The sequence below is a fragment of the Cnephaeus nilssonii genome, assembly GCF_951640355.1.
Source record: "Cnephaeus nilssonii genome assembly, chromosome: 21".
Lineage (NCBI taxonomy): Eukaryota > Metazoa > Chordata > Mammalia > Chiroptera > Vespertilionidae > Cnephaeus > Cnephaeus nilssonii.
In genome coordinates this window covers 3,477,288-3,502,660 of record NC_137092.1, presented here as the reverse complement: position 1 = coordinate 3,502,660, position 25,373 = coordinate 3,477,288, and the positions used below count along the sequence as shown (strand labels likewise).

At 42.1% G+C, this 25,373-nt stretch overlaps 1 protein-coding gene across 2 annotated transcripts in view; it reads left to right on the top strand.

Moving 5' to 3' along the window:
- COL11A1 (collagen type XI alpha 1 chain) overlaps positions 1 to 25,373 on the top strand; it is a 142,650-nt gene that overhangs the window by 81,458 nt on the left and 35,819 nt on the right. For both annotated transcript variants that reach the window (XM_079760721.1, XM_079760722.1), the window contains 12 exons: positions 537 to 590; positions 4,767 to 4,820; positions 4,941 to 4,985; positions 5,122 to 5,175; positions 5,276 to 5,320; positions 8,195 to 8,248; positions 11,958 to 12,011; positions 16,278 to 16,331; positions 18,447 to 18,554; positions 18,956 to 19,045; positions 19,281 to 19,334; positions 24,913 to 25,020. In XM_079760721.1, the coding sequence (XP_079616847.1) occupies positions 537 to 590; positions 4,767 to 4,820; positions 4,941 to 4,985; positions 5,122 to 5,175; positions 5,276 to 5,320; positions 8,195 to 8,248; positions 11,958 to 12,011; positions 16,278 to 16,331; positions 18,447 to 18,554; positions 18,956 to 19,045; positions 19,281 to 19,334; positions 24,913 to 25,020 (774 nt within the window). The remainder of the gene's footprint in view (positions 1 to 536; positions 591 to 4,766; positions 4,821 to 4,940; positions 4,986 to 5,121; positions 5,176 to 5,275; positions 5,321 to 8,194; positions 8,249 to 11,957; positions 12,012 to 16,277; positions 16,332 to 18,446; positions 18,555 to 18,955; positions 19,046 to 19,280; positions 19,335 to 24,912; positions 25,021 to 25,373) is intronic.

Sequence of the window (25,373 nt, the reverse complement as noted above, 5' to 3'; positions counted from 1 at the left end):
CTATAACTTGCAGCCTATGTATATTTATTGATGCAGATACTTGAGAGGAAAAAAGAAGAACTGCTCAAAATTGGGTCAGAATTTCTTAATACAGTTATTTAACTTATTCAGCGAGACAAGGGTAATGAACTTGTGAATGCTGGCTTTATATTTATAGTGAGGACTGAAATACTTTTATCAAAAGGATGAACTTTCTAATCAACATCAACTAACTTTCAGTAACATGCGATGTTGAAAGAGCTTAGGTGTTTTCTTTACTCGGGCTTAACCGCTCCCCGAGGCTCCCAGCTCTCCCATCACCCGGGCTCTGTGCCCCAGGTTCCCTGTCACTCAGGCACCACGGGGAGCGAGTGGCCATTGGCTCATTAGAAACGTGTTTGAAGCATCCTTTTTCCTCTTCGGATGAAGAATAGAGGGGAAGTGTGGCGGAAACTTGCAGATCTTTCTTTCTGGTGTACAAATACGTGGTCCTTCTAGAAAAATGACTAAAATTATCATTTAAGGTTAACTCAACCTAGAATTTTTTTTAACTTTAGGGGAAACTTGGTGTTCCAGGATTGCCCGGGTATCCAGGAAGACAAGGTCCAAAGGTAAAATAATTAGCTTGGTTTTTAGAGTTTATTTACCAACATTTTGTAGAAACAGTTAAAATTGGTTACCTTCCTTTTTTTTGGGGGGGGGGAGGGGGCATATAATATGACAGTATCTTGAAATTTCACTTCCACTCATTCAAAATGACTATTAGACCTGTTAGATCTTGTAATTTAAAGTGTGTTATCAAAGAAACACATAGATTATTACCCTATCACAATTTTTTAAAAAAATGTTTGATAACTCTATTCCAGTGCAGTTGTTTCCCGTTGTAAGTCTATCTACTTTAATGCATTTATTACTATTTTTAAGTTATCTTTGTTGTTGAAAGTATTACAGATGTCCCCCTACCCCTGTCATTGACCTCCTTCACCCCGCACTACCCCCCCAGGCCTTCTCCACCCTCTTGTCTGTGCCCAGGGGCTATGCATACATGTGTGTACATTATTTGGTTAATCTCTTCCTGCCTCCCCACCCCCTTCCTTCTGAGATTTGTCCGTATGTTCCATGCTTCCATGTCAAATATATATTTTTGGGGGGGCCACCATTCAACCCCCTCCACCACCCAAATGCTATATTTTCCTAATTGAATTACATATATGTTATGGATAAACATAGATGGTTTTAAAAATACATGTTTACCCTGGTGTGCTCATTTTTCTCAAGCTAATGATAGAATGTTGTTACGGCTGCACTTGTTGCATTGACTAGATACAGTAAAGTGGTTAAACGAGTTAATATATAAATCTTGGTTATTGATATTAAGGTTGTTAAATACCCATGCGATTATCTATCTGTGTATCTATCTGTTTATCTACCATCCATCTCTGTTTGACCCATTCAGGCTTGACAGGTATAGTAGGTAGAAATAAATCCTAATTATATAACAATCCCCAAACATTTATTTATTAAGAAGCTTCACTAATAATCAGTGGGAGAGAGAAATGTCCTTTCTCCTCACAAACGAGAAAACAGGCACGCATCGTCATGTGACAACACTCTTTTAGGCTTACTGTGTGGTCTTGTAATTTTTCTAGAAAAATTATTTTCTAGAAAATACGTATTACACATATTATAATTCATATTTCCTCTGTGGTAGGAGGTGAACATGACCCTTTGAGCCCTGGTAAAATAGGAGTCCTATGTGTCTGACTTTAAACGAATGCAGTCATCATTCCCCGACCGTGGCTGTGTTTCAAGCACTGATTAGGAATTGTCCTGTTAACTCCCATCCCCACTCCCCTGTCCTGCCTCTCAGTTTCCTTCTCTTCAAATGCCAAGCATTTCTCACAAGTGCTGGGAGTGAGAAGACATTCCCGCACCGCCCTGGGGGTCAGCTCTCCTCCCTTACTCCCGGAATCACTGATCTAATTAGGAAGGTGAAGTGCAGCTGTGCTGGTGCTTTGATGTAAAAACACGAAACTGTCATGTTACTTGAATTTCCTTTTGTGAGTTTGACATCCTTAGGTTTTGCTGTTTTTCACAGGTCAATTGTTTGAGTTGAAATTTTAGTCTTTATGATTCTCTATAACTTTTCTTCATACATTTTATTCTATGCTCAGAAACCATTTATGTTTCTCAGTTCTACAATCAAAAAATGATTGGCACATCAAAGATCACAGATAACTTCAAAGATAACTTTCCTATGTGGAAGCCAGTGAATTTTAAATAGATTTAAATCTTTTTTGTATTAAAAGTGAAATTTGGCTGCTGATCTTCAAGCAATTTAAAGACTATAATTAGGCAATATAATTTATCCAGTATCTTACTAGCAAAATCTTGGTGGGTATTAGATGCACCCATCTTGTGTACTATAAAATGATAGGTAGCTATTTCAAAAAGTAATATCTATTTTAAGACAGGACACGTTGATGGTTAAAACAGCATTTAAAGTAATATTTTATGCTTTCACACTGACTGACAGCCTATTTTGCCATTAAGCTTTGACTTTTGGCCTTTTGCGTGCTGTTTGCTTTTTTCTATTTAAAATCAGATGATGCCTCGGCATGGAACTTAGGTATCTGGTGATAATTCCTTCCGTGAGGAAAAAGAAGAATGATTTATACAGACTGCTTAGTTGTTAGATTGGACATTTTTGTCTGTTTCCCATAAATTCCTTAGAGTAGAAGCTATATAACAAAATAAATTTATTAAAAATGAAATTGATGCATAAGAGCCATTTGTTTTAGTGGAATTTCTCTAAATGTGTTACTCATCTAGGCCACTCGGGACAGAAGTGAATGTTTGTTCCTAAATAAAATCTGATAGGAGTAAATTATTTTCATATTCAGTTATACTCGCTTATCAAATTCCCAGCATATCACAAAGTAATACTGTACCAGACACAACTATCTGCTTCTCTGTAGAGAAAGAAAAGAGGCTTTGAAAGCCTTCAGGAATGTAATTTGCAGACATCTCCCCCATTATGTGAACATTACGCATCCTGACATTTGTCCTCAGGTCGGACATGGTCATCTCTATGAGCAGAAGAGATAAATTGGGAAATGGGTCATAAAAATAGCTTAGCCGAGCGTTCAGGTTAGTGTTTTGACCATCAGCTACCACGGGCTTTGCACACTTTCCTGACATGGGGAGGGCATGGGAATTGATGGCCTCCATTCTGTACGCAAGACCTGGAGAAACTGTTAATAATGTGGATTCCTGAAGCAAAGGTCTGCGTGGGACCTGACGGCCATGATGTTAGCCATCGCTCCATTTGTCACTTGGAGAGACAGTAAGGGGTCATTCAGTCCAAATGAGGGGGTTAAAAAGCAAAGTGTATTCCAGTCAAAGAAGGCTTCATTGCCCTTCCTCCCATGCATGGACACGTGTCAAATAGGACCGCCTTCCACTCTTTGATGGACATTTCACTCGTTGCTGCATTCAGTTCCCACGATGGTCTAAAGAGGAAACGTGAGTGTGTGGAAGCACGCTCTCTACCCCGTCCCAGGGTCTGATAATTAGCAAGTTGAACAGCACGGATTGGAGTCCTAATCTACTCATTTAATGAGACAGTACCGAGGCAAACGGCCTCAGTCCTGTTCACAGGAATCTCTGAGCAGATGGAAGTCTGGACATGTGCACAAGGAGAAATTAGAGTATATTTCATTTATAAAATGTGACTGTTTGTAGAGAAAATGACATAATGCTTTTACTGTGCTTATTACATCTTTAGCCATTATTTATTGCTATCATTGTCATTTTTTAATATATATATTTATTGATTGATTGATTTCAGAGAGGAAGGGAGAGGAGAGTTAGAAACATCAATGATAAGAGAGAATCATGGATCAGCTGCCTCCTGCACACCCCCTACTGGGGATTGAGGCCGCAACCCGGGCATGTGCCCTGACCGGGAATCGAACAGTGACCTCCTGGTTCATAGGTCCATGCTCAACCACGGAGCCACCTCAGCTGGGCTCATTGTCAGTTTTACACCTTGCCTTCCTTGATTCCCATCTCCCCCAAATTCCTTAGTTCCTGTAAGATGTTGACTGCCCTCATTTCACAGAAGAGAAAACAACTATGTTCAAAGAGAATGAACACCCCCAAAGTATTTAGGTGAACACTTGACAAAGACAAGTCTTGGACTTATGTTTTTGAAATGCCCAGAGCAGGACTGTGACGCTGGACCACAGTCACACATCACACAGGGAAGGTGGAGGGAGATGTTCAGCGTCTGTGACTTCATCCAGTTCTAAGGACATAAAATTACTCAGTGAAGAGTGCTATGTAGACTCATCCCAGAATGCTAATTCAGGACAAGATTGTGTAAAATGCTCATTTTAATATGTGATTATTCATATCGAAACACAGGATTCTTCTTCAGAGTTGAAGCAAGTATGAAGGCTTAGACGTTATCTATTAACTGACTATAAAATGCCCTGTAGTTGCTATTTTCTAATATGAGAAATGACATATTTGACTCGTGATTTTACCGAAAGCAAAAAACTGAACATCTGTTTTATCCGTTCATGCTTCCGCTGCCCCCAGGATTGCCGACGCCCCTGTAAGTGGTCTTTAAATACACGGGTGGAGTTTGTATGGCGCATTAGAGAGACACTTTTCACTTGCATGTGACCAGCTTGTGAGAAGCACTGTGTTCCCAGAGACGTCCCGCTTGTGGTTTACATGTCAGCTGCCAAGTTCACGGTGGGTCCTTTTCATCTTCGCAGGGTTCCACCGGATTTCCCGGCTTCCCAGGGGCCAACGGAGAGAAAGGTGCACGGGTACGGTGCCTAAGTATATTGCCTGGACGCGCTAGTGTAATGTTCTTGCCCGAGGACCCCTCTGGGCCAGACGGTGCCCTGTGCCGCTAACCCTGACCCTGTCTCCACTGTCTTTGGCAGGGCGTCGCGGGCAAGCCGGGCCCTCGCGGGCAGCGCGGTCCCACGGTGGGTACCTGACATTCAGTCCACATTGTCATTGTGGACTTAATTTTCCAAGATGCTTTTCTCCAGAAATACAAACGTCTCCGGTGCCTCTGGCGTGGCGTGGCCCGAGAACCACATGGTCTTCTGTTCTCTGCAGGGTCCTCGAGGGTCCAGAGGAGCGCGCGGCCCCACCGGGAAGCCGGGCCCGAAGGTACCGTCGGGGCCTGTTTCGGGGGCTTTGCTGTAAGGGCTCCGTCGGAGCCGATGCTGGCGCAGCAACCTCACCGCGTTTTTCCTTCTGTTGTTGGCAGGGCACTTCGGGCGGCGATGGCCCCCCAGGCCCCCCTGGCGAGAGAGTAAGTATGAGACGGGCACATCACATGGAATCGAGACGAAGATTTTGCAAGTGATGACGTTTCTAGGGAAGGAAACCCGTGTCTGCAGCACACAATCCAGCGAGAGTTGAAACATGCCTAGTCTTTAATTGACTCCTCTAAAAGAAAGCTTCGTCTTTCTACTTTTTATTTATCTATTTCCAATCCTCACCTGAGAATATTCTTCCATTGACTTTTAGGGATGAGAGAGGGAGAGACAGAGAGAAACATCGATGTGAGAGAAACACATCGATTGGTTGCCTCCTGCAGGAGCCCTGACCAGGGCCCAGGCCGGGGAGGAGCCTCCAACCTTAGTACGTGCCCTTGACCGGAATCGAACCTGGGATCCTTCCGTCCGCAGGCTGACACTCTATCCACTGAGCCAACTGGCTATGGCATCTTTCTATTTTTAAAAAATATTTTTAATGATTTTTGGAGAGAGAGGAAGCGAGGGGGAGAGAGAGAAACATTGATGGGGCTGCCTCCTGCACACCCCCTACTGGGGATCGAGGTCACAATCCATGCGTGTGCCCCGAAAGGGAATAGAACTAGACGATGCCCCACCGAGCCATACCGGCCAGGGTTCATCTTTCTTTGCACACACGTTACGTGCTACTGATTTTGTCACAGAAATGAGAGAAATAACACATGTAATTGGTCCAAGACGTCACTCTTAAACTCAAGCCAAAATAATGTTTTTTCTTTAAATGGATGCATACACCTTTGCCTTCTTCGCTTTGCTTATGTTACACAGTGATACTCATTGTGTCCAGGAGCTGGCCAGCAGCATGATGCTGGCAAAATGCACGCTCCCCGTGGCCATTCAGTCACAACCCATATGCACTCAAATCAAGATGAAACATCTATTCCAGGAAATAGAAAAACTATTTATTTCCAGTTGATGTAAAATCAAGCTAAATACACATGAGTAAGCATGCCCTTTATTTTACTTTAGTTTTTTTGCAAAAAGGATCATTTTTGTAGTCAGATTTTGAAAAGCTATCCTCTTGAAAGAATTTTAAATATTAAATTGAATTACTGTGCAAGAAATTAGACTTATTTTAAATATTCTATAATTATTTTTAGTATTATGCAGTCATAGACATATATTTTTATATTAATTTTTGAAATTCATAAAGAAGTTTCACAAAATATCCTACAATGTGTAACTTAAAACTGAGAATAAGTAATTTTTTGGGCGAGTAAAGTTGGTATTTGTGACAAATGTCAGATGAGACAAAAAAATAAATACTTAGTTATAGTCATTTCCAGCTTTGGTTTATATTTAATTAAATTAAACTTTCTACTAAATGTTTCTTACAATTGAACTATCCTCAAATTAAGTCCATCCTGTACATTTTGAGCTCATAAATAATACATACATTTTGAAATTTTTTGTGGACTAAATCATGTTAATAAGAAGATCCAGTCAAATTAATTAAGATGGCTGAATCACTAAATGGAGTAGAAGCATTTAAGAAATTGTAGCGGAACTAGGAATTTTGTCTTTAAAGCACAAACTAGTTTTTCTTATTACTTGTGCTTTCCAAAATTTCATGATCAGCCACGTCTTTACAAATTTATTTTGGAGCACAACACGGACCCAATAGCATGCTTATGTATAATTGCAAAAACTCTTCAAGAATAAGAAGAGGATATTTTGAAGATAAAATTAAAGGCTGATCCAAAAGAAATTTTTTTTTCAAGTAAGCTGGGAACAATTTTCAAGAAACATTTATACATGTTTTAAATATATGGAACATATTTCTTGTATTCTGTGGAGTTGTTGCGATATTTCCTCTCTAGTGTACCCTCATTCTCTGCAAAGAATTTTTATAATGAACTGTTTAGTTACATCTTAGGCACACAACTGAAAAATGATAGAAATAACATACAAATATAGGATATCCTACAAGTTAAATATGACCACTCATACTCAATTATTTGCAGCTCAGGGGTGCCTGTTAGTAGAAACTTGGTTAGTACAGCATTCATTTGGATCTGAGATGACCAGATTTAGCAAAAACAAAACAAAACAAAATCAAAATAAGTAAAATAAGTGAGATATCCAATTAAATTGGACTTTTACATAAACAGTGAATAATTTGTGACATAATTATGTCCCTTGAAATATTTGGGACATACTAAAATTGTTCATTATTTATCCAAAATTCAAATTTCTCTAGACGCTGGGTATTTTATCTGGCAATTCTCGTTGAGTTTCAATACTATTTTTACAGAGTCTGTATGTATTTTTTACCCCACCTGGAAACTCTTTTGATTAATTCAGAAAGCATATGTCAACACTCTCTTGTGGAATGTCATAAAGAAAGACCAAGTGTTTCATCTTTATTTTGTCTGAGGAAGTGAGTGAAATGAGATTGTATCTTCTTCACAAGTAGCCTGTTTTAAGTACAGAGATTAGTTAAAGGCCTCTTCTCTGGTCTTTTTGAGGAAACCACTTATTTGCTTCCTTTTAGTTTGTATGACTTGAGTCAGAATAGTTAGAAAGTCCTTTTAAAAAATAGTTTTTCTTTTGGGGGACTTGGAATTGAAATGTCCTCCTTGTCAGTTGTTTCTAGCTAACGTGGAAGGCAGACAGTCTGTGGAAGGTCCTGGCCCGGGCGTGGCTTACACTTTCCCGTGAACGTGCTGCGTGGCTCTGGGCGCTGAGTCGTGTGAAAAAGCGCCCCCTTGGCTCTTAGCTGAGCACGGGTGGTCTCGCGTGTGGCCGTAGTCGCCGACGTGGTGAGGCAGCCACCTGCTCTGTGTGCTTCCTCTGTAGACACGTACCGCGAAGCATCAAGGCGTGTCGTGAGGCATGTTCTCACATTTCCCCCTGCTCTTGGTTTTCAGGGCCCTCAAGGACCTCAGGGTCCGGTTGGATTCCCGGGACCAAAAGGCCCTCCGGTAAGTGTGAGAGTTTTCCTCTTTCTTCACTTGAGAATGTGTTGACATTTTTGAGAGTCATAGCTTATATTTAAATCATTTTTCAATACACATATTGATGACAATTCCTATAAAAACAAAGTTTCAATGAATAACGTCAAATTCTACGGATATTTTCACTTTGTGATGTTTACTGAGTATTTCTGGTTATAATGTAATTACATCTTACTAAATATTCTTTCGAAGTGTATCAAACACTAGAACAACCTGAATATTATTCTCTCTCACTGACTCCTCTGCCACCACTGATGTCACTCGTGGCATGAAAAACTGTGATATCCAATGTGTCCTTCAAAATGCGTGTGGGTCGCAGACTTCTCACTGTCCTCGCTGGCGGAAGGGATGAGGGAGCTCTCCGGGGCATGTGTTGTAAGTCACCGATCCCATTTAGGAGGGTTCCACCTTCATGACTGAAGCACCTGCCAAAGGTCTCCCCTCAATAACAGCACCTTAAGGGTTAAGTCTTTTTTTTTAAAAAAAAATATCGATTTCAGAGAGGAAGGGGGAGAGAGAGAGAGAAAGAGAGAGGGAGAGAGACATCAATGATGAGAGAATCATGGATTGGCTGCCTCCTGCATTCCCCCTACTGGGGATTGGGCCCACAACCTGGGCATGTGCCCTGACAAGGAATCAAACCGTAATCTCCTCCTTCTTAGGCAGACACTCAACCACTGAGCCACACCGTTCAGACAAGGGTTAGGGTTTTAACATACACACTTGGGGTGACCCAGCCTTTGGGCCCAGGCACCACCTGTCTAAGGAGGCTGTTCTGAAGGTGTGGTCCCTGGACCAGCACATCAGCTCTCCTGGGATTTGTTAGAAATGCCAAGTCTTGTCCCAGCCTCACTCACCTGCTCGGAGCCCTAGGGGAGGGGCCTCGGGTATTCTAGCAAAGTCTCAGGTAGTTCTGACGAAGGCTCAAGCTGTTCACCACTGTTCTTGTCTCGACCTGACTGTGCACACAGGTCATGTTGGCACCTTGTTAAAAATGTAGATTTTGATTCAGTAGGTTTTGGGTGCATTCAGTACAAGTCTTGCAAAAAGGAACCATTCAGAACATTCTAAATTAAGATGTTAAAATTTTAAGTAAACGTTATATGTGATTACATTATATATTTAAACATGTTGAAAATAATTTATAAATAATTACATATGTTCTCCAATTCTTATTGAGTTTGAACAACCCTCTATTTCACTGTTACTTTCAAATGTTACTTCAGCTCACATCTTCAGAAGATAAATTATTTATTGTGAAATACTGACTTGAATAGTAAATGTTAAGGCAGTCTCTGGCCTTCTACAATAATTTTCAGACAGGATGTGCAATCTACACAGACACATGTACAAGTATGTTTAAACTATTAGTTTAACACTACAGTCTTATTACTGCAAACAGATCAAGAGCAGATTATCTGCATTACTGTATTATGAACAGATTCATGCAAATAGCTAATTAAATGTAGGGTAATAACTACACACAGGATTCTTTTCATGAGTATTTTGAAGCCACGTGCATAGACCATTGTTTCAGCACCATAAAAACTAGTGTCATGTGTGACTTCCACATTATCACACCATTTATTTTTGTGTGCGTACGTTTAAGAATTGTTTCCCTTCATGCAATGTAACTTTATTGTCGGGGAAAGCCACTTGACCCACTTTCCCTCAGACTTTTCCAGCCTATTCTCTCGTGCCTTTTCCACCCGTTTGGAGCCGCTGAGCGTGCATGCGTTCTGTCTCCACGAGGCGTTGGACGTGGAAGTGCCTGCACTCGAACAGAACGCACTCTCGCTGGAGAGACACGGCAGTGCTAAGGAGCAAGCTTGCACTGCAGAGCAGAGTGGCTTTCATACTTTCTCTGGCACGTGAAACAGGCGAGCATGAGAGAAGCACCCCTCAGTTCTCCGGAATGCATTTTTGTGATGCTGAGGAAAGAAATGCCTTCATCTCGTTGATAGAGAAGGAAGACATGTGGTTGGAGGGTTGGTGCACCCTCCTCTTCCTGCAGGTTAACCGGTTCATCTTCACTGTAATCACGAAATGTATTCTGTGTACACACAATATACACATACACATGCACAGATATGGATTATGGATTGAGTGCTTGGGATATTCATGTTTAGAATGCTAATGTCATGTCCATGTCAGCATACAGTTTCCCCACTAAGGTAATCTTTCACTTGAGGCGATGAAGATCTATAATATGACTGTTGTAAGATACATTCTACTTACAGAAGAGGAAAATTCAAAACTCAGTGCCTAATACATAGATAGGTAAAATTTGCTTTGGAACGAAGGGATGGTTAAAATGCATCGTAATTTGGGGGCCTTGGTTAAACACATTCCAGTTTTGGTTTTGGGGAGAGGATGGCATCAGAATCGCTGGAAAACACGAGTCAGTCCCTGAACGAGCTATGATCTTGGGAAATATCGCAACGGCAGCCCTTAACTAGGGCTGTTAGCTCACCTGGCGACCCGTGTGTCCGCAGCGATGAGATCGGGGAGCAGATGGGTACCAGGCGAGGCCAGAAAACTTCTTCCCGAAGGGCTGTAGCCGAGCTAGGAAAAGGTTTGTCCCGGGGAAGGACGTGATTGTGAAAATGAGCTTATTTCTAAATAACCCCCTTAGTCAACTCAACATAGAAAAAGCATGATATTGCAGAGTAGATTTATGTATATAGCTCTTTTAAACAAATACAGAGATGTATTTAAATGATTAACATGTCATGAGAAGTATATCTGTCATCATTAAAATACTGTTATTAAAATGGTGGTTTTTCTTCATTTATCCAGAATGGCAAGGCTATTTCTGCCTACCTCTAGTAAACATGTCTTGAAATGTGAACTTGATCCTTAGAATGTCTTCTGAGGAGGATGAATAATTCCTAACGCAGATAAAGAAGCAATCTATTTCTACTAAGTGTCTGAAACATAGGCACCTCGCTGAGTTGTTTACTTTAACTACTTCATTAATTGCTTCATTTATTTCTTTGGTCATGAGGAAGATGGCATCCTCTACACAAAGGGACAGCATAGTAGGCCTGCTCTCCGGCGCTTAACAAACACGATGCTTGCAAGAAAATCTGAACAATGCGACTGGGGAAATTGGTGTCTAAAATTGAGCGTAGTACCTTCTTTCCTTTTCTTGAAGCAATTGAGAAGTAACTACCATTGTTTGGAACATCCAGTTTGTGTTTCTTTTCATTGTCAGTTAGAAGCTCAGACCACCACTAGAGGGCACTGTCTCTCTCTCTCTCTCTCCTTTCCAAGTCTTGATGGGTTGAAAATTGATCAGCAAAAGGAGGGCAAAATATATTCATATTTCAAGTATTAAAGAACTAACATTTTTGCAAAAATAAAAACAAATATATCTCAATATTCCTTTTAAATAGGTAACTACTAATGAAGAAAATTGAAATGTAAAATGTTCAGATTAGGGTTGTACAATTCTTTCTTGGTCTCAGTTCAGATAGAATTATACTAAAGATATATATATATATATATATATATATATATATAGACACACACACACACACCATATTACTATATAAAATCAACAGAACATAAAAAATACAATATCTAATGAAAATGTGATAAGAAAATTAACATTGCATTAGACTGTACAACAAGTCATATTTATTGCATGTGGCGTTTTTATTTGTGATTTCAGGGACCACCTGGGAAGGATGGCCTGCCAGGGCACCCTGGGCAACGTGGAGAGACTGTAAGTGTCCCCCCTCCTCTGATTGAAATTGTCCATCTCTAGCACCTCATCATTTAACGGAAAGCTACTTTATTATTTAGCAGCTCAATTACCAGGTTAAGAACAATGGAGAAATCGATTCTATTGAAACTCTTTTTAAAAAAATATATTTTTTTAATGATTTCAGAGAGGAAGGGAGAGGAGGAGAGGGATAGAAACATCAGTGATGAAAGGGAATCATTGATAGGCTGCCTCCTGCATGCCCCACACTGGGGATCGAGCCTGCAACCCGGGCATGTGCCCTGACCGGGAATCGAACCGTGACCTCCTGGTTCATAGGTCGACCCTCAATCACTGAGCCACACCGCTGGGCCTATTGAAACTCTTATTAAAATACAAACGCATAAATAGAACCATGTTTGTATCTAAACACCTAAAAGAACAGGCTTGAGGGTATGGTATGTTAGTTGCTTTGCTTGTCCTTATGGTCAATTACAGCATCTTGGGATGAGCTGATGGGGAAGACCCCATTATTTTTGTGACGCCTCCACCTTGGCCCTTTCACTGAAGTCTTTGTTTACTGGTATATTCCAACCAACCCTATCACCCTTCCACTCTCTAAAGGAAACACATTAGAGTAAGCCATGCAGATGACACATTCTTCTCTCCAGAACAAAAGGATGCAATCCTTTCTGATGTTGAAACCACAAGGCTATAATTGGTCTGGAACTAGGTCAAATGCCTCCTCTTGCCTCCAGTAGAAAAATATGAATGGGAACATGTAACTTCATGTTATTTTAAAGCTATGAACAGTATAACATTAAATACATGATTAGGGCAGAGGGGACACCGGAAGCTCAGCTATGCCTTACAGATCCTGGGGGGTTTGTGGGTTTACTCTGCCACCATCACAAAACCAGGCGTCAGGCTATGCCAGTGGCATGTGAGTTTAAACAGAAATCATCGTGGGTTAGCCTGTTGACTTGGAATCCCATTTTACTTCTTATCGTTGGTTAATTTTATCCAGATTTCTTAAGGAAACCACCACGTAGACTACCTTTGAGGATGAGGCTCCAAAGCATTCTAGGGCATTCTGTGAGCACGAAGACGTATTTGGAGTCGCATCGCAGGCCACGATAACAAATCTGAAAACGATGATTTTCTGCGTAGTCTTGTGTCATTCACCAAGTGGCAGTTTCTGGTGTAAGAACTTTTTCGCTTTAGTCAGATTGTAAACTTCAAAGTCTTGGAGTTCAGAAATACATTTCAGAATGAGTTAGTGAGACCAAAGAGTAAAATTGTTTGGGTTTTCTCCCGGGAAAGATAGCTACATGAGGAGCATAAAATAAGCCCTCTAAAGAAAAATCTACATTCAAATTTGCAAATGCATTCTCATTTAAATATTGCAGTCAATCATTTTTAACCACGTCCTGGTAGAGCTTTGTGGGAATAATTCTGTAATATTCCCAAAATGTCTGTGAAGGGAGGGGTACCTAGAGAATTTTCATTATAAAATCCCTTTTGTCTTCAATTTAATAAGAGCTTCTGCTTTTCTCCAGAGTAACCATATTATATATTTAAATTTAAACAAAGAGGGAAAATAACATACTAACTAATGATTCTAGGATGGATTTTCTCATTGAGTAGTTTCTCCTAGACAAAGGCTAGCATTCTTTCTAGAAAATTGTATTTCAGATTTCAAATCCACTTTTTAAAAAATATTTTTATTGATATCAGAGAGGAAGGGAGAGAGAGAGGAAAAAATATCAATGAGAGAGCATTATCAATCAGCTGTCTCCTGAATGCCCCACACTGGGGATCGAGCCCACAACCTGGGCATGTGCCCTGACCAAGAATGGAACCGTGACCTCCTGGTTCATAGGTCGACGCTCAACCATTGAGCCATGATGGCCAGGCCAAATCCACTTTTAAGAGCAATAGTGAATAATCCTATTGCCAGGAACCTTTCTTTCTCGTGTGTGTGTGTGTGTGTGTGTGCGCGCGTGCGCACACACACGCACGCTGACTGGGATTGAAAAGATTACCTTATACAAGAATTTAGAGTAGCTGTATTTTGCTATATATGTGTTACTTATTTTAAAAAATGGATATTTTTTACAATGGAATTTAGTCCTCAGTCAGAAATCCTTGCATTGAGAGTTTAATCTGACATTTTACCATCCAAAGCTTTTTAAGACCACTGGGAATTATTAGAAATAGTTTCTATTACACTGAAACAACCCAAGTTTCTTTCAGAAACACAGTGCCAAGTCCTGCATTGATCCTAATATAGACAATGAGGACAGTGAAATTGTTCAAGATTTTGCTGATCTTGGTTTAGTCATCAATTCAAATGGGAGCTTCAGCCAAGAATTCAAGAGAAGGCTGGGATGTGGGAGGGCAGCCATGAAGAATCAGGGAGATCGCCAAGAGCAAAGATGGGTCTTTAGAGACCAAGGCTTAGACCACCGCTCCCTCCTGCTCCCAGTTACTGTGCGCAGATGGGAACGTTGGACAATGAAAGCTGATAGAAAAAGTAAGATTCAATTGAACGAAGCTGTTAAAAAGAGAGCTCAGTAGGTGCCCTGACCATCAGAAAGACAAACAAGTGGGTCCTAGAGCCAACGCAGCCTGAAACATCGCTGGTGGCAAAACTGACAAAACTGACGCGATCCTATTTGGGCATATCGTGAGCAGGTGGGCTCTTTGGAAAAGACAGTTATCGCTGGGAAAAATAGAAGGCAGCAGCCAAACAGGAAGACCGAAAGTGAGACGGATTGACTCCAGGAAGGAAGCCAGAGGCGTGAGGATGCAGGAGCTGAGCAGGGCTGCTGAAGACAGGACAATGTGAACACCCCTCTCATTCAGGCGTTGGCGCTAAAGGCATGGGACACACACTTAGAGATGCTCAGAATAACGGTTACATTCTTACAGGCCTGGAAGGTGGTGATAGAAATGGGGGGCCACCTGTGGCTGCCCTTTGCTTTCTGACCTTATTTTTTTAAAATTGTCAGAGAGGAAGGGAGAAGAAGAGAGAGAGCAACATCAATGATGAGAGGGAATCATTGATCGGCTGCCTCCTGCACGCCCCCTACTGGGGATCAAGCCCTCAACCCGGGCCTGTGCCCCAACTGGGAATTGAACAGTGACCTCCTGGTTGATAGGTCCACGCTCAGCCACTGAGCCGCACGAGCCGGGCGCTTTCTGACCTTATTATCTCCATCTGATGTTCTCGTGAGTAAAACCTTGCAAATACCAGATGCTTTAATTCAGTTCTTTGGAAGGTCTTTCTCTCAGCATTTTGAATCTTATTTCTCCAACTGTTACACATAAGTTCACTCACATGAAAAAGAACCGTGCCAACCATAATACAGACATGCAGAATGAATAACGCATGAGTCTGGAGAAATACAGATACAGAATATAGCCCAAAGGCATGAATTCGCCAATACATGCAGCTGACATGTACCAGATTTTACCTTAATGACTCATCCTATGCAAGATACATTTGTAAGTATATTCTTTGGGCCTTTAATAAAGAACACTGATCAAATGCTGAGATGTTTACTAAGCATGTCAAGTATTCTTTTTTTATAGTATACCCTTTTAAAAATATATTTTTATTGATTTCAGAGAGGAAGGGAGAGGGAGAGAGAAACAACAATGATACGAGAGAATCATTGATCGCCTGCCTCCTGCATGCCCCCTACTAGGGATAAAGCCTGCAACCCAGGCATGTGCCCTGACTGGAAATCGAACCGAGACCTCCTGGTTCATAGGTCGATACTCCACCACTGAGCCACACTGGCTGGGCTCAAGTATTCTTTTCATAAATATAATTTTACACCGTGTTTATTTTACACGATTGTTGGGATGCAGGAAAGAGAAGCGCTTTGACATCATAGACTGTAGATGTATGCCTGCGTTCAGAATAGCGCCTGTTTGGGAGAACGTCTGACAGTCGTCATTGATTCCGCCCGTAAGCAGTGCTGGGTGACAATGATCTCCTTTGACCTGAACAGCGGGCTGAGGACATGTGTCCACTCCAGGGTCATCCCAGGGTCTTACTCTGTCTTCTGAGCTTATTGAAGGTCACCATTGGACTGTCATGTGAAATCATGCACGTGGTGAATTTTTAACTTTAGAGAGAGCAGGAAAGTGATGACACGCTAAGTATTGTAGCCAACAGTGACTTTCTTTTCATGAGCGGTATTCCATTATCTCGGGAACTTTAATTCATGCGTCGTACCCTGTAGAGCTTTAATGGATTTTGCTTTCTCTCCTTAGGGATTTCAAGGCAAGACCGGCCCTCCTGGGCCCGGGGGCGTTGTTGGACCACAGGTACATCCCAACACTTTGCTCCCCTAACACGTCTTATTTTCCTGCTTCTGTTTTCACCTCTGCCCAGCTTCTTAGGATTGAAAAGGAGGTATTTTCGTATTTCAGATAGCATTGTAATATATGCATCTTGCTTACATTAAATGAACTTCTGCAGATAATGCTTAGCTAAAGTGATTTCTAACTGAACTGAATGAGTAAAATAGAAGGAAAAATAATAAAAATAAGTCAGAAAATCCCCTTTCACGTAGTGCAAGTCCGGCCATGGCAGCATCTGCTAAAAACCCACAATGCCTTGTTAACGAGGTCAGCCATCCCCTCTTCCCGGAATTTCAAGTTACAAAATGACTTGAATCTTCTGAGTATAAATTACATTTAGAAGTGGATTAGAAATATAAGGCTTTGACCCAATTTTATTCTAAAAATGTAACATTTGTAATATATTGTATTTTTCTTAAGATTTTTGTCTTCATAACAATGATTTTAGCAGGTGATGTATTGAGTAGGCATCTTCATTGGATTATTTTTATTGGTACTTTCGAGAAAGAAAAACCAGTGGCCTGTTTCAAATGTAATCACATTTTCATGTTAAGACAAAGGGTGTGATTTAAAAGGAGCAATATTGATTGCAGTCCTCGCCAGACACTTTTTTTTGGCACAGTTGTGTGAATCACTGCTCATTTTTGTCCCAGTGGGGATGGCCATTAAATTAGGATCCATTTTCCATTCCTTACTGTTAAATTCTGATCAAAAATTGAAGGAAAGTTTCCTTTGGGGGAAATGATTGCATATTGATGGTAAGTTGGGGACTTACAGCAATATACAGGGTGTCCCAAAAATGTATATACACTTTAACAGCTGATAGCTCGATTTTTAAAATGAAATGTATTAAAAAAAAAACACTGCCTTCATAATTATCCGAAGTGTGTGTATACATTTTTTTTGGGGGGGACACCCTATGTGACTAAAGGAATTTAAACCTAAAAACGTACACTCACACTTGGGGCATCTGGTTCTTTATCCGAGACCGAAAGGTAAGGAGATCAGTTGCATCTTCAGGTGGCATTAGCGTCTGCAGTCAGACTCTCCTCCCACAGGCACAGCATCTGCACACTTGGCGTTTGTGCATCTTTAGTCTCGTGCCTTCCCGGCGCCTTGTTCTTGTCTCCGTTCTCTGGATCCACCTGCGAGCTCATTAAACTCTCACCACAGAGCGGCTGCGCTGGGGACCCGGGAATGGCCTGGCATTTTTCACTGTGGCATTTGCAGCGGTTTCAGGCAGCGGCTTATTTGTTACAGCCTTCGGGCGGGAGGAACGGCCGGCCCAAACCCATGGCCTGCGGGGCCCCTGCCACTCGCCAGCCTCTGTCAGATGAGTGTAGATTAACCACAGGGAGGGCTCCACTCTGGGAAATTCCAAGGCGGACCACGCTGGTGCTTTGGGTTCCTGGGAACCTGAGCTCAATTTCCAGCCGTGATTCATTGAGTAGCTACCATTGTGGTACCAAGGGTTTCTTCTTTTTCACTCCTATTTGAATCCTTAGACACAAAGAGAGAAGGGGACAGACTAGAGTTAGAAACCTGGTTTTTACAGCACTCGGGCTGACCTCACTCTGAAGGTTTCTGGTATTGAACAGAGAGAGCAGCGCTTTCCACTTTTTTAAATATATTTTTTATTGATTTCAGAGAGGAAGGGAGAAGGAGAAAGAGAAACATCAATGATGAGAGAGAATCATTGATTGGCTGCCTCCTGCATGCCCCCTACTGGGGATCAAGCCTGCCACCTGGGCATGTGCCCTTGACTGGAATCGAACCTGAAACCCTTCAGTTCGCAGGCTGACACTCTATCCACTGAGCCAAACTGGCTGGGGTAGCTCTTTCCATGTTGAATAGATTTCCCTTGGACACTCTGATCCTAAGAGTACACACCATCCTTTCAGACTCCTGTTGGACACAACACGGCCAGCGCTCGATGGGAAGTGTTCTGTAGGGCGTCCTGAAGGTCACTGAGAACAATAAACGTCATGCAAATGAATGAGAACGATGCACTATGCGGGGTTTGTGTTATCTTTGCAAAAATTGAAAGAGCGATCTAACGAGTTCTGCCTTTCCATTGAGGGGCCCACTGGCGAGACTGGTCCCCTGGGCGAACGCGGACACCCTGGCCCGCCGGGGCCGCCCGGTGAGCAAGGCCTTCCTGGCGCTGCAGGAAAAGAAGGCGCAAAGGTACCGATGCCCAGGGATGTTCTTGGCCAACAACATCCATCTGCTGTCACTCTAGCTCCGAATCACTGGTCCATGGTTGGACTAACTACACGGTGGTGTAGTATTCCAAAGAATGTCAGAAAAACGTCACTGAAATGCTCACTTTGCTGTCCTTCAAGGCATGGCCGAGCAATGACATAAGAAGTTTGCTCCATTGACTATAAAACCATCCATTTATGTACATATGAAATCTCCATAAGTCGTGGTTACTTTATTTTAATGTATGTGGCCTTTCCCACCATATTCTCCCGGTGAAATGAGAGTCCGACTGGACTTACAGTAGGTTAGGGGAGCTACAGTTTTGTGTGTGGACACATGTGTAGAAACCACTCCCTATGACGGATGTATGTTATACCCCTTAGGGCGACCCAGGTCCTCAAGGCGTCTCGGGGAAAGACGGCCCGGCAGGTCTCCGTGGTTTCCCAGGCGAACGAGGTCTCCCTGGAGCTCAGGTACCGTCACCGTGCATGACATTGCTTATTAGAAACATTTGCTTTTTTTTTAAACTAAAGATGATGACTAATGAAGGGGAAATATGTAAGCGTATGCATGGATGATCGTCTATAGAGCAATATGTGTGTCTAAAAACACTTCCCAACACCCTCATTTTACCCATCATGCGTGTCCTCGAATTTATATTCTGTTCGCATCGACTCATTGTCTCCGTTTTCCCCCCGCTTTTCCCAGGGTACACCTGGCCTGAAAGGAGGAGAGGGTCCCCAGGGCCCCCCAGGTCCAGTGGTAAGTATGATTATAATAAACAACCGTGCCAGCCACGGCTGCAAATTACGGCTCTCCTTTCATTATTCTCCCGCTGTGATCCCACAGCGTGTGGAGAGGAAATAAACACGTGTCAATCAAGCCAGCCAGTGCTGGGTTGCTGCTAATTGCTTGCACTAATGAGTGCCGAAACAGAGAGCTCAGAGGACTGACAGTCCTGCCCCTCCATGCTGTCGGGAGGGAAAGGCGCTGTTTTGCCTCCATAGTCGTAATTTGTCTGATCCTGAGTACTCGGTGAGCCTTGAATGTTATCAATGCTTATTTAGACATCGCAGAAGTACGGAAAGTGTATATCCATGTGTATATTCTCCAGATAGCTTTATTTAGTTAATGCGACCGCATCAAATAGTTGGCAAATGAGTAAATACCAGATTCCTTTTTTGAGAGACCTGGTCAACCCCTAGGAAAGCAATCTAATACAGCTTTCCATCAGTTCACCTTGGTTCTTACCTGTACCCTGAAAGGTTAACAAGAACAGCCCAACTACCCAGTTCAGTGGCCTCTTCTCATGCTTCCTTTCATTTCACCAATCTCAGAAGCTAGCAGTTGCCTCAAATTGTTTCTCAACTTCCTTACACATGTGGAAGTCACTCCAGTTCCACATTCAAAATGTTTCTTTAATTTCCCCCTTTCATAACTTCTATGACCACTGCCTTTGTCCGGTCTCTTTCCTTTGTTTCCTTGCTTAATTGTGGCTAAGCAACATTTCCTGTCTCTGCTTTCTTACCCTTTCAGCCAGTGGTTCCCACTGCTTCTAGGCGAAGACACACCCTTAACTATGCCCTTCCTTTACTTATATATATCTCACGGCCCCACGCTGCCTGCGGAATCCAAACTCCTTATGTGATTGAGTTATCACAATTTGATCCCAATCACCATAGTCTGTTTTTTTAACGTCGCCTTCGGGGTATTGACTAAGTAATGGTAAGTGCAGGATTGAGACGCACGGGGGTGGAGAGGGATGGAGATTTTGCTGTTATTCATATGAAGGAAAAGGTACTAAATTGAATTCTTGGGGGAAAGAATGTGAATAAAGAACATGAAGGGTAAATGACATAGAAAATGAAATGATATCGCAAGTGTTTATTCTTTCAATTATTAATGCTATGAACTTTACAATCATTATCTTAATGGTTTTTATAACCTGGCCAGGTAGATACTATCATTCCCTTTTTAAAGGCAAGAGACCTGAGGCTTAGAGAAGGTAATGAGGAGGCTGAGTTTATAGTCCTTTGACGACAAAGATCCACCCTAGCACGTTGCATAGACTCCTCTCACTGGAGACATCTACTTCAGTTCTCTCCTCTCAGTCTCATTTGTCCAGGTCCTCTTGATTCTTCCCGGCTCCTGTGAGCAATTGTGTCAAAAGGCAGAGAGTTAGAGGAGCTCATATTCCAGCTCACTGGGCTTTACTATTCCTGCATGTGCTCTTTATAACAGTTACTTAATTTGAATGAATCAGAGATTAAGCTACTTAAGCAAATGGGCAGGTTGAATCCTTGGACACCCATTCTCTTTCCTTATAATCCATTCAGTCAGAAACCCAGAGCGGGCTGTGTCCCGTCGCTGTGACATCCTGTACAGGGGGGTTTCCTGGCCTCGGCCAGGTCTAGCTGGAAGGCCCCTGGGGGGTGTGCAGGGGACAGCGACATCTAGATTTGCATCAACCACCGGTTCTGTTTGAGGACGGGAGATCGCTGTAGGCGGGGCCCTCAATATGAATACCCCCAGAAAAATCTCTTGTGAATCCTAGCTTGAGAATATTTGTAATTTCGCGATCAGTTACCAGGTATATACTGTATTTTCATAAATTATGAAAATTAGAATCTTTGTGCTTCAGCTTACAGAAATCAGAGTCAAAACAGACACACTAGAGCAGGCGTCCTCAAACTACGGCCCGCGGGCCACATGCGGGTGTTTTTGCCGTTTTGTTTTTTTACTTCAAAATAAGATATGTGCAGTGTGCATAGGAATTTGTTCATAGTTTTTTTTAAACTACAGTCCGGCCCTCCAACTGAACTGGCCCCGTGTTTTAAAAGTTTGAGGACCCCTGCACTAGAGAGATAACTCTTTGCTTTACAACTTTTTGAGTACAACTCACTATGTGAAACAGTACATGTCATATACTTTCATATTATCTATTATATTTTATCGCAGTCAGTATTTTAAAATTCTGGACAAGACCCACTGACATTATACAGATTCACTAAATGGGCATTTCCTACAAAGAGCTCTGGCTTTCAGAGGAAGCCAGGCAGGAAAAAGGTAAAATAACAAATAATAAATAAGTGATATATTAAAAGGCAGACCAAAGAAGACAGGTGAGAAAAATGATTTTTGCCTAAAGGAATGATGTTGGCATTGGAGCCATAAATAAAAGATCATTTGATGAAAAGCGAGTTTTTGAGTCTAAGCAGAGCTGGAAGTGCTGTGTAGGTTGTCTGAGCGCAGAACTGGGGTGTCATCGTGTTCTTGAAGTTTGGCGGCTGGGAGTAAATGCGTATTGAGAAACATTTTTCTTAAAATATATTGTTATTGATTTCAGAGAGGAAGGGAGAGGGAGAGAGAGAGAAAAACATCAATAATGAGAGAGAAAAACATCAATAATGAGAATCATAGACTGGCTGCCTCCTGCACACCCCACACTGGGGATGGAGCCCACAACCCGGGCCTGTGCCCTGACCGGGAATGGCACCTTGACCTCCTGGTTCATAGGTCCATGGTGCTCAGCCCCTGGGCCATGCTGGCCGGTGAGAAACATTTTTTGAATGCTCTCACGGGCGACAAACAAAATGATCCCAACTGGATGCTGTGACTTGGGGCCTCTGAAGTCTGGCAACTCCGCGTGCTCACTGGAAGCACCATGTTGCACCCGAGAGCTGGTAATAGATGCCCAGCAGGCCCAGGCGTGCTTTCTGCCTCAGGTTCGCCCGCTAAGTGGCATCTGCGTGCGCGCCCAGCGGAAAGCATCGGCTGGACGGCCAGTGAGGAGGGCAGGCAGCCCTTCCCTCCCCCACCCCACGTGCTGAGCAGAAACTGGGCCGTGCTTTATGTTTATGTAAACGCACAACATACGCAAATGTGTTGTGCGAGCAAATTCTCAGATGGCCTCTGCCACCTGTGTTATCATAAAGCACCACCAAGGAAAATGCATCCCCTAAATAACCTCTTTTCTTTTTTCCCTGATATGGCATCCCCCTTATTACCAACGTCATTTCTCAGAAAATGAGGTGGTTCAGAGAAATGGAGTAGTGTGTGTGTACAAGCCCTGGAGTTTTACAACCACATTTGCTTTGTTCCTGGGAGAAGCAGGAGGCCATGTGGGGAGAGGGTATGAGGGGCAGAGCTGCGGGGGCTGGATGGCCCGCTGCACAATCACACAGTCCATCCCCCTCCCCTCCCCCTCCCCCTTCCCGCGGCTCCTGTTTTCCTGTTTCAGGACCACCCGAGCCTGCGGCCTCGCGTCTCCTCGCCATGTGCTAATATTTCTTCTCCTGCACTTTTCCTGAGGAGTTAATAAACCTTCCTATCCAGTTCCTATTCATTCTGTTTTTCTCCCCTACATTCCATTCCAGAGGACCTTATTTTCAGTGCCTTCCACTCCTCAAACAAGGAAGCCCGAGTTCTTAGAAGGATTACACCTACAGACGAATTGGGCCACGTGCGATAGTTTTAAAGCTAAAGCAGGTTTTCTGTAGGGGGACCTGGGTAGATCTCAGGATATTGTCACATCCAAGTAGGAAGGAGCGAAGGGTTGAGATAGAGGTGCAGATCAATGGCAGAGGCTGAGATAGTACAGGACTTGGAGTTAATCATTCAGAATGTTGCTCTAACTTGTGGCATTGCTTGACGTGTTATCAGAATGTTTGGCTTCACTGGTCTAAACTATTTGTAATCTGCGAGAAGAGGAAATCAGAGAGAAGCGAATGGCTTGCTCACGATGGGAGGAGGCTAGTGGTTCCAGTGCTGGGAAGGAAAAGGCCATACACACAGTGGACACACTACTGAGGGCCTACTGTGTGCCAGCAATTACTCGAATTGCTGGAGATGGGTGAGGAGGAGAAAATCCGCAAAAATTCTACCCTTGTGGAGGTTATCATTATCCATTTAAGCTACGTTTAAACCCAAACATGTTCGTTTTAGATGCAGTTATTTATCTGACAATTATCAAGCCCTCCGTTTTTACTATAGCCAGTTATAGAGAAACGCAGTAATTCCCGTCACTATAAATGTCTACACTTTATGGGGAAAAATGCATTGCAATGTGTTTGTTCAAGGGCTAATACCCACCATAATACATCTTGTATTCCCAGGCACAAGACTCAGATTCTCACAGTGTTTTGTGGAATGTGTAAATGGGTTCTCTTTTTATTATTGGGCTTAAATGTTCATTTTTTTAAAAAATAGGACCTCTTTAGTGATTCAGCTGCAACCAGAAGATTGATAGGTTTATTCTGTTCAAAGTCAGCCTGGGATATTTTAATGAGACTTGCAAGTTTTTAATATGATTTGCTTAATCGCCACGTATCATTAGAGATTTTTCCCTTTTCATTTATAGATGTATATAATGAAATCATTGAAGAGCATGCTGTTATTAAAAATATCTAGACTTACAGAATGTTTGAAATAACTGACAGAAAAGGAAATTGCAGCTGTACTTTTGGGAGCAAATACACATGGAAAAAGTTTTCATCCGTTGTTTTGAAATTAATGAGCTGTGACATTATCATGAGCAGTGTTTTAACTATAGAAAAGTAATATGTTTTCATTGTTAATTTTAATGCAGGTTTCACAGGCAAGATGGCAATCTGAAATTTAATCTTATTAATACTCCAAGCGAGTCATTAAACTAGCTCAGCTTTGTACCGTAAAAATATTACGTAATACCTACCAACTATGGGCATTGTGATTGATTCAAATCGGCATTCTTTCTCTCTCTCATGTACATGAAAATATTTGATTGATTTTAAATATTAAACATACTTCACTATAAAACTAAAATGCATTCTTTTCTTAAGTAAAAGCCATGAGTTATTTTCGTGTACTTGCCGGTCATCAAGTATCCAATTAAGGAAATATATATTTGTCTTAATTTTTATACCACATCATTTCAGGAAAATACACATTCAACTGAAGTTTTTTCTCCTGCAAATCTGGGGAATTTCTATTGACTACACATGAGGACATTTAGATCCTATACTTTTTAAAGCCATCATGTTCACAGACTTTATAAAAAGACTAATGCATATCTCTAATTGTATAATAATTTTACATTTAAATGAAAAAGTATATAACATCTTCAAAAAATTAAGTATATATGCCTTTGAAATTATTTTATCAATAGTATTTCCTAACTCTAGTATTGGACTAGAACTTACCTTTGAACTGGTGAGCACAGCTGTTCTTGTTTGGGATTTTGTAACTGTCTAAAAGTGACCTTTGCCCTGTGGACTGTCAGACCCCACTGCTAGCCACCTGATTCCTAAGCCTGCATCACCTTCCCCATCACTAGTAACCGTGTCTTTTCTCCCGTGTCCAGGGCTCCCCCGGGGAGCGGGGGTCGGCAGGCACCGCGGGCCCCATCGGATTGCCAGGGCGTCCAGGACCCCAGGGTCCCCCCGGGCCGGCCGGCGAGAAAGGTGCTCCTGTAAGTAATTTCAAGGAGAAAAACATATTACCCTGCCGCCCTGCAAAAGTTATTACTTCTTATTCAAGGATATTAGCTCTTCACACGCCACTGCATTCTCACTGCATATGTGCCTGGCATAGAAACACACTTCTTTATTTTTATAAGAGAGAATATTTCAAATTCAATGAAATGAGCTGATATTTTTCCACACTTTGTGAAACCCTGATTCTGTGAGGGAATTGGATATTATTAATGTAAAAGGTTTCTGATTTGGCTCCTTTAAGAAAAAAATAAAACTGGAGTTTTTATTAAAACTAGATCTTGCCGCTATATTTTAGAAAGGTGTGCACTTTTCTCTCTTCTTGTAATAC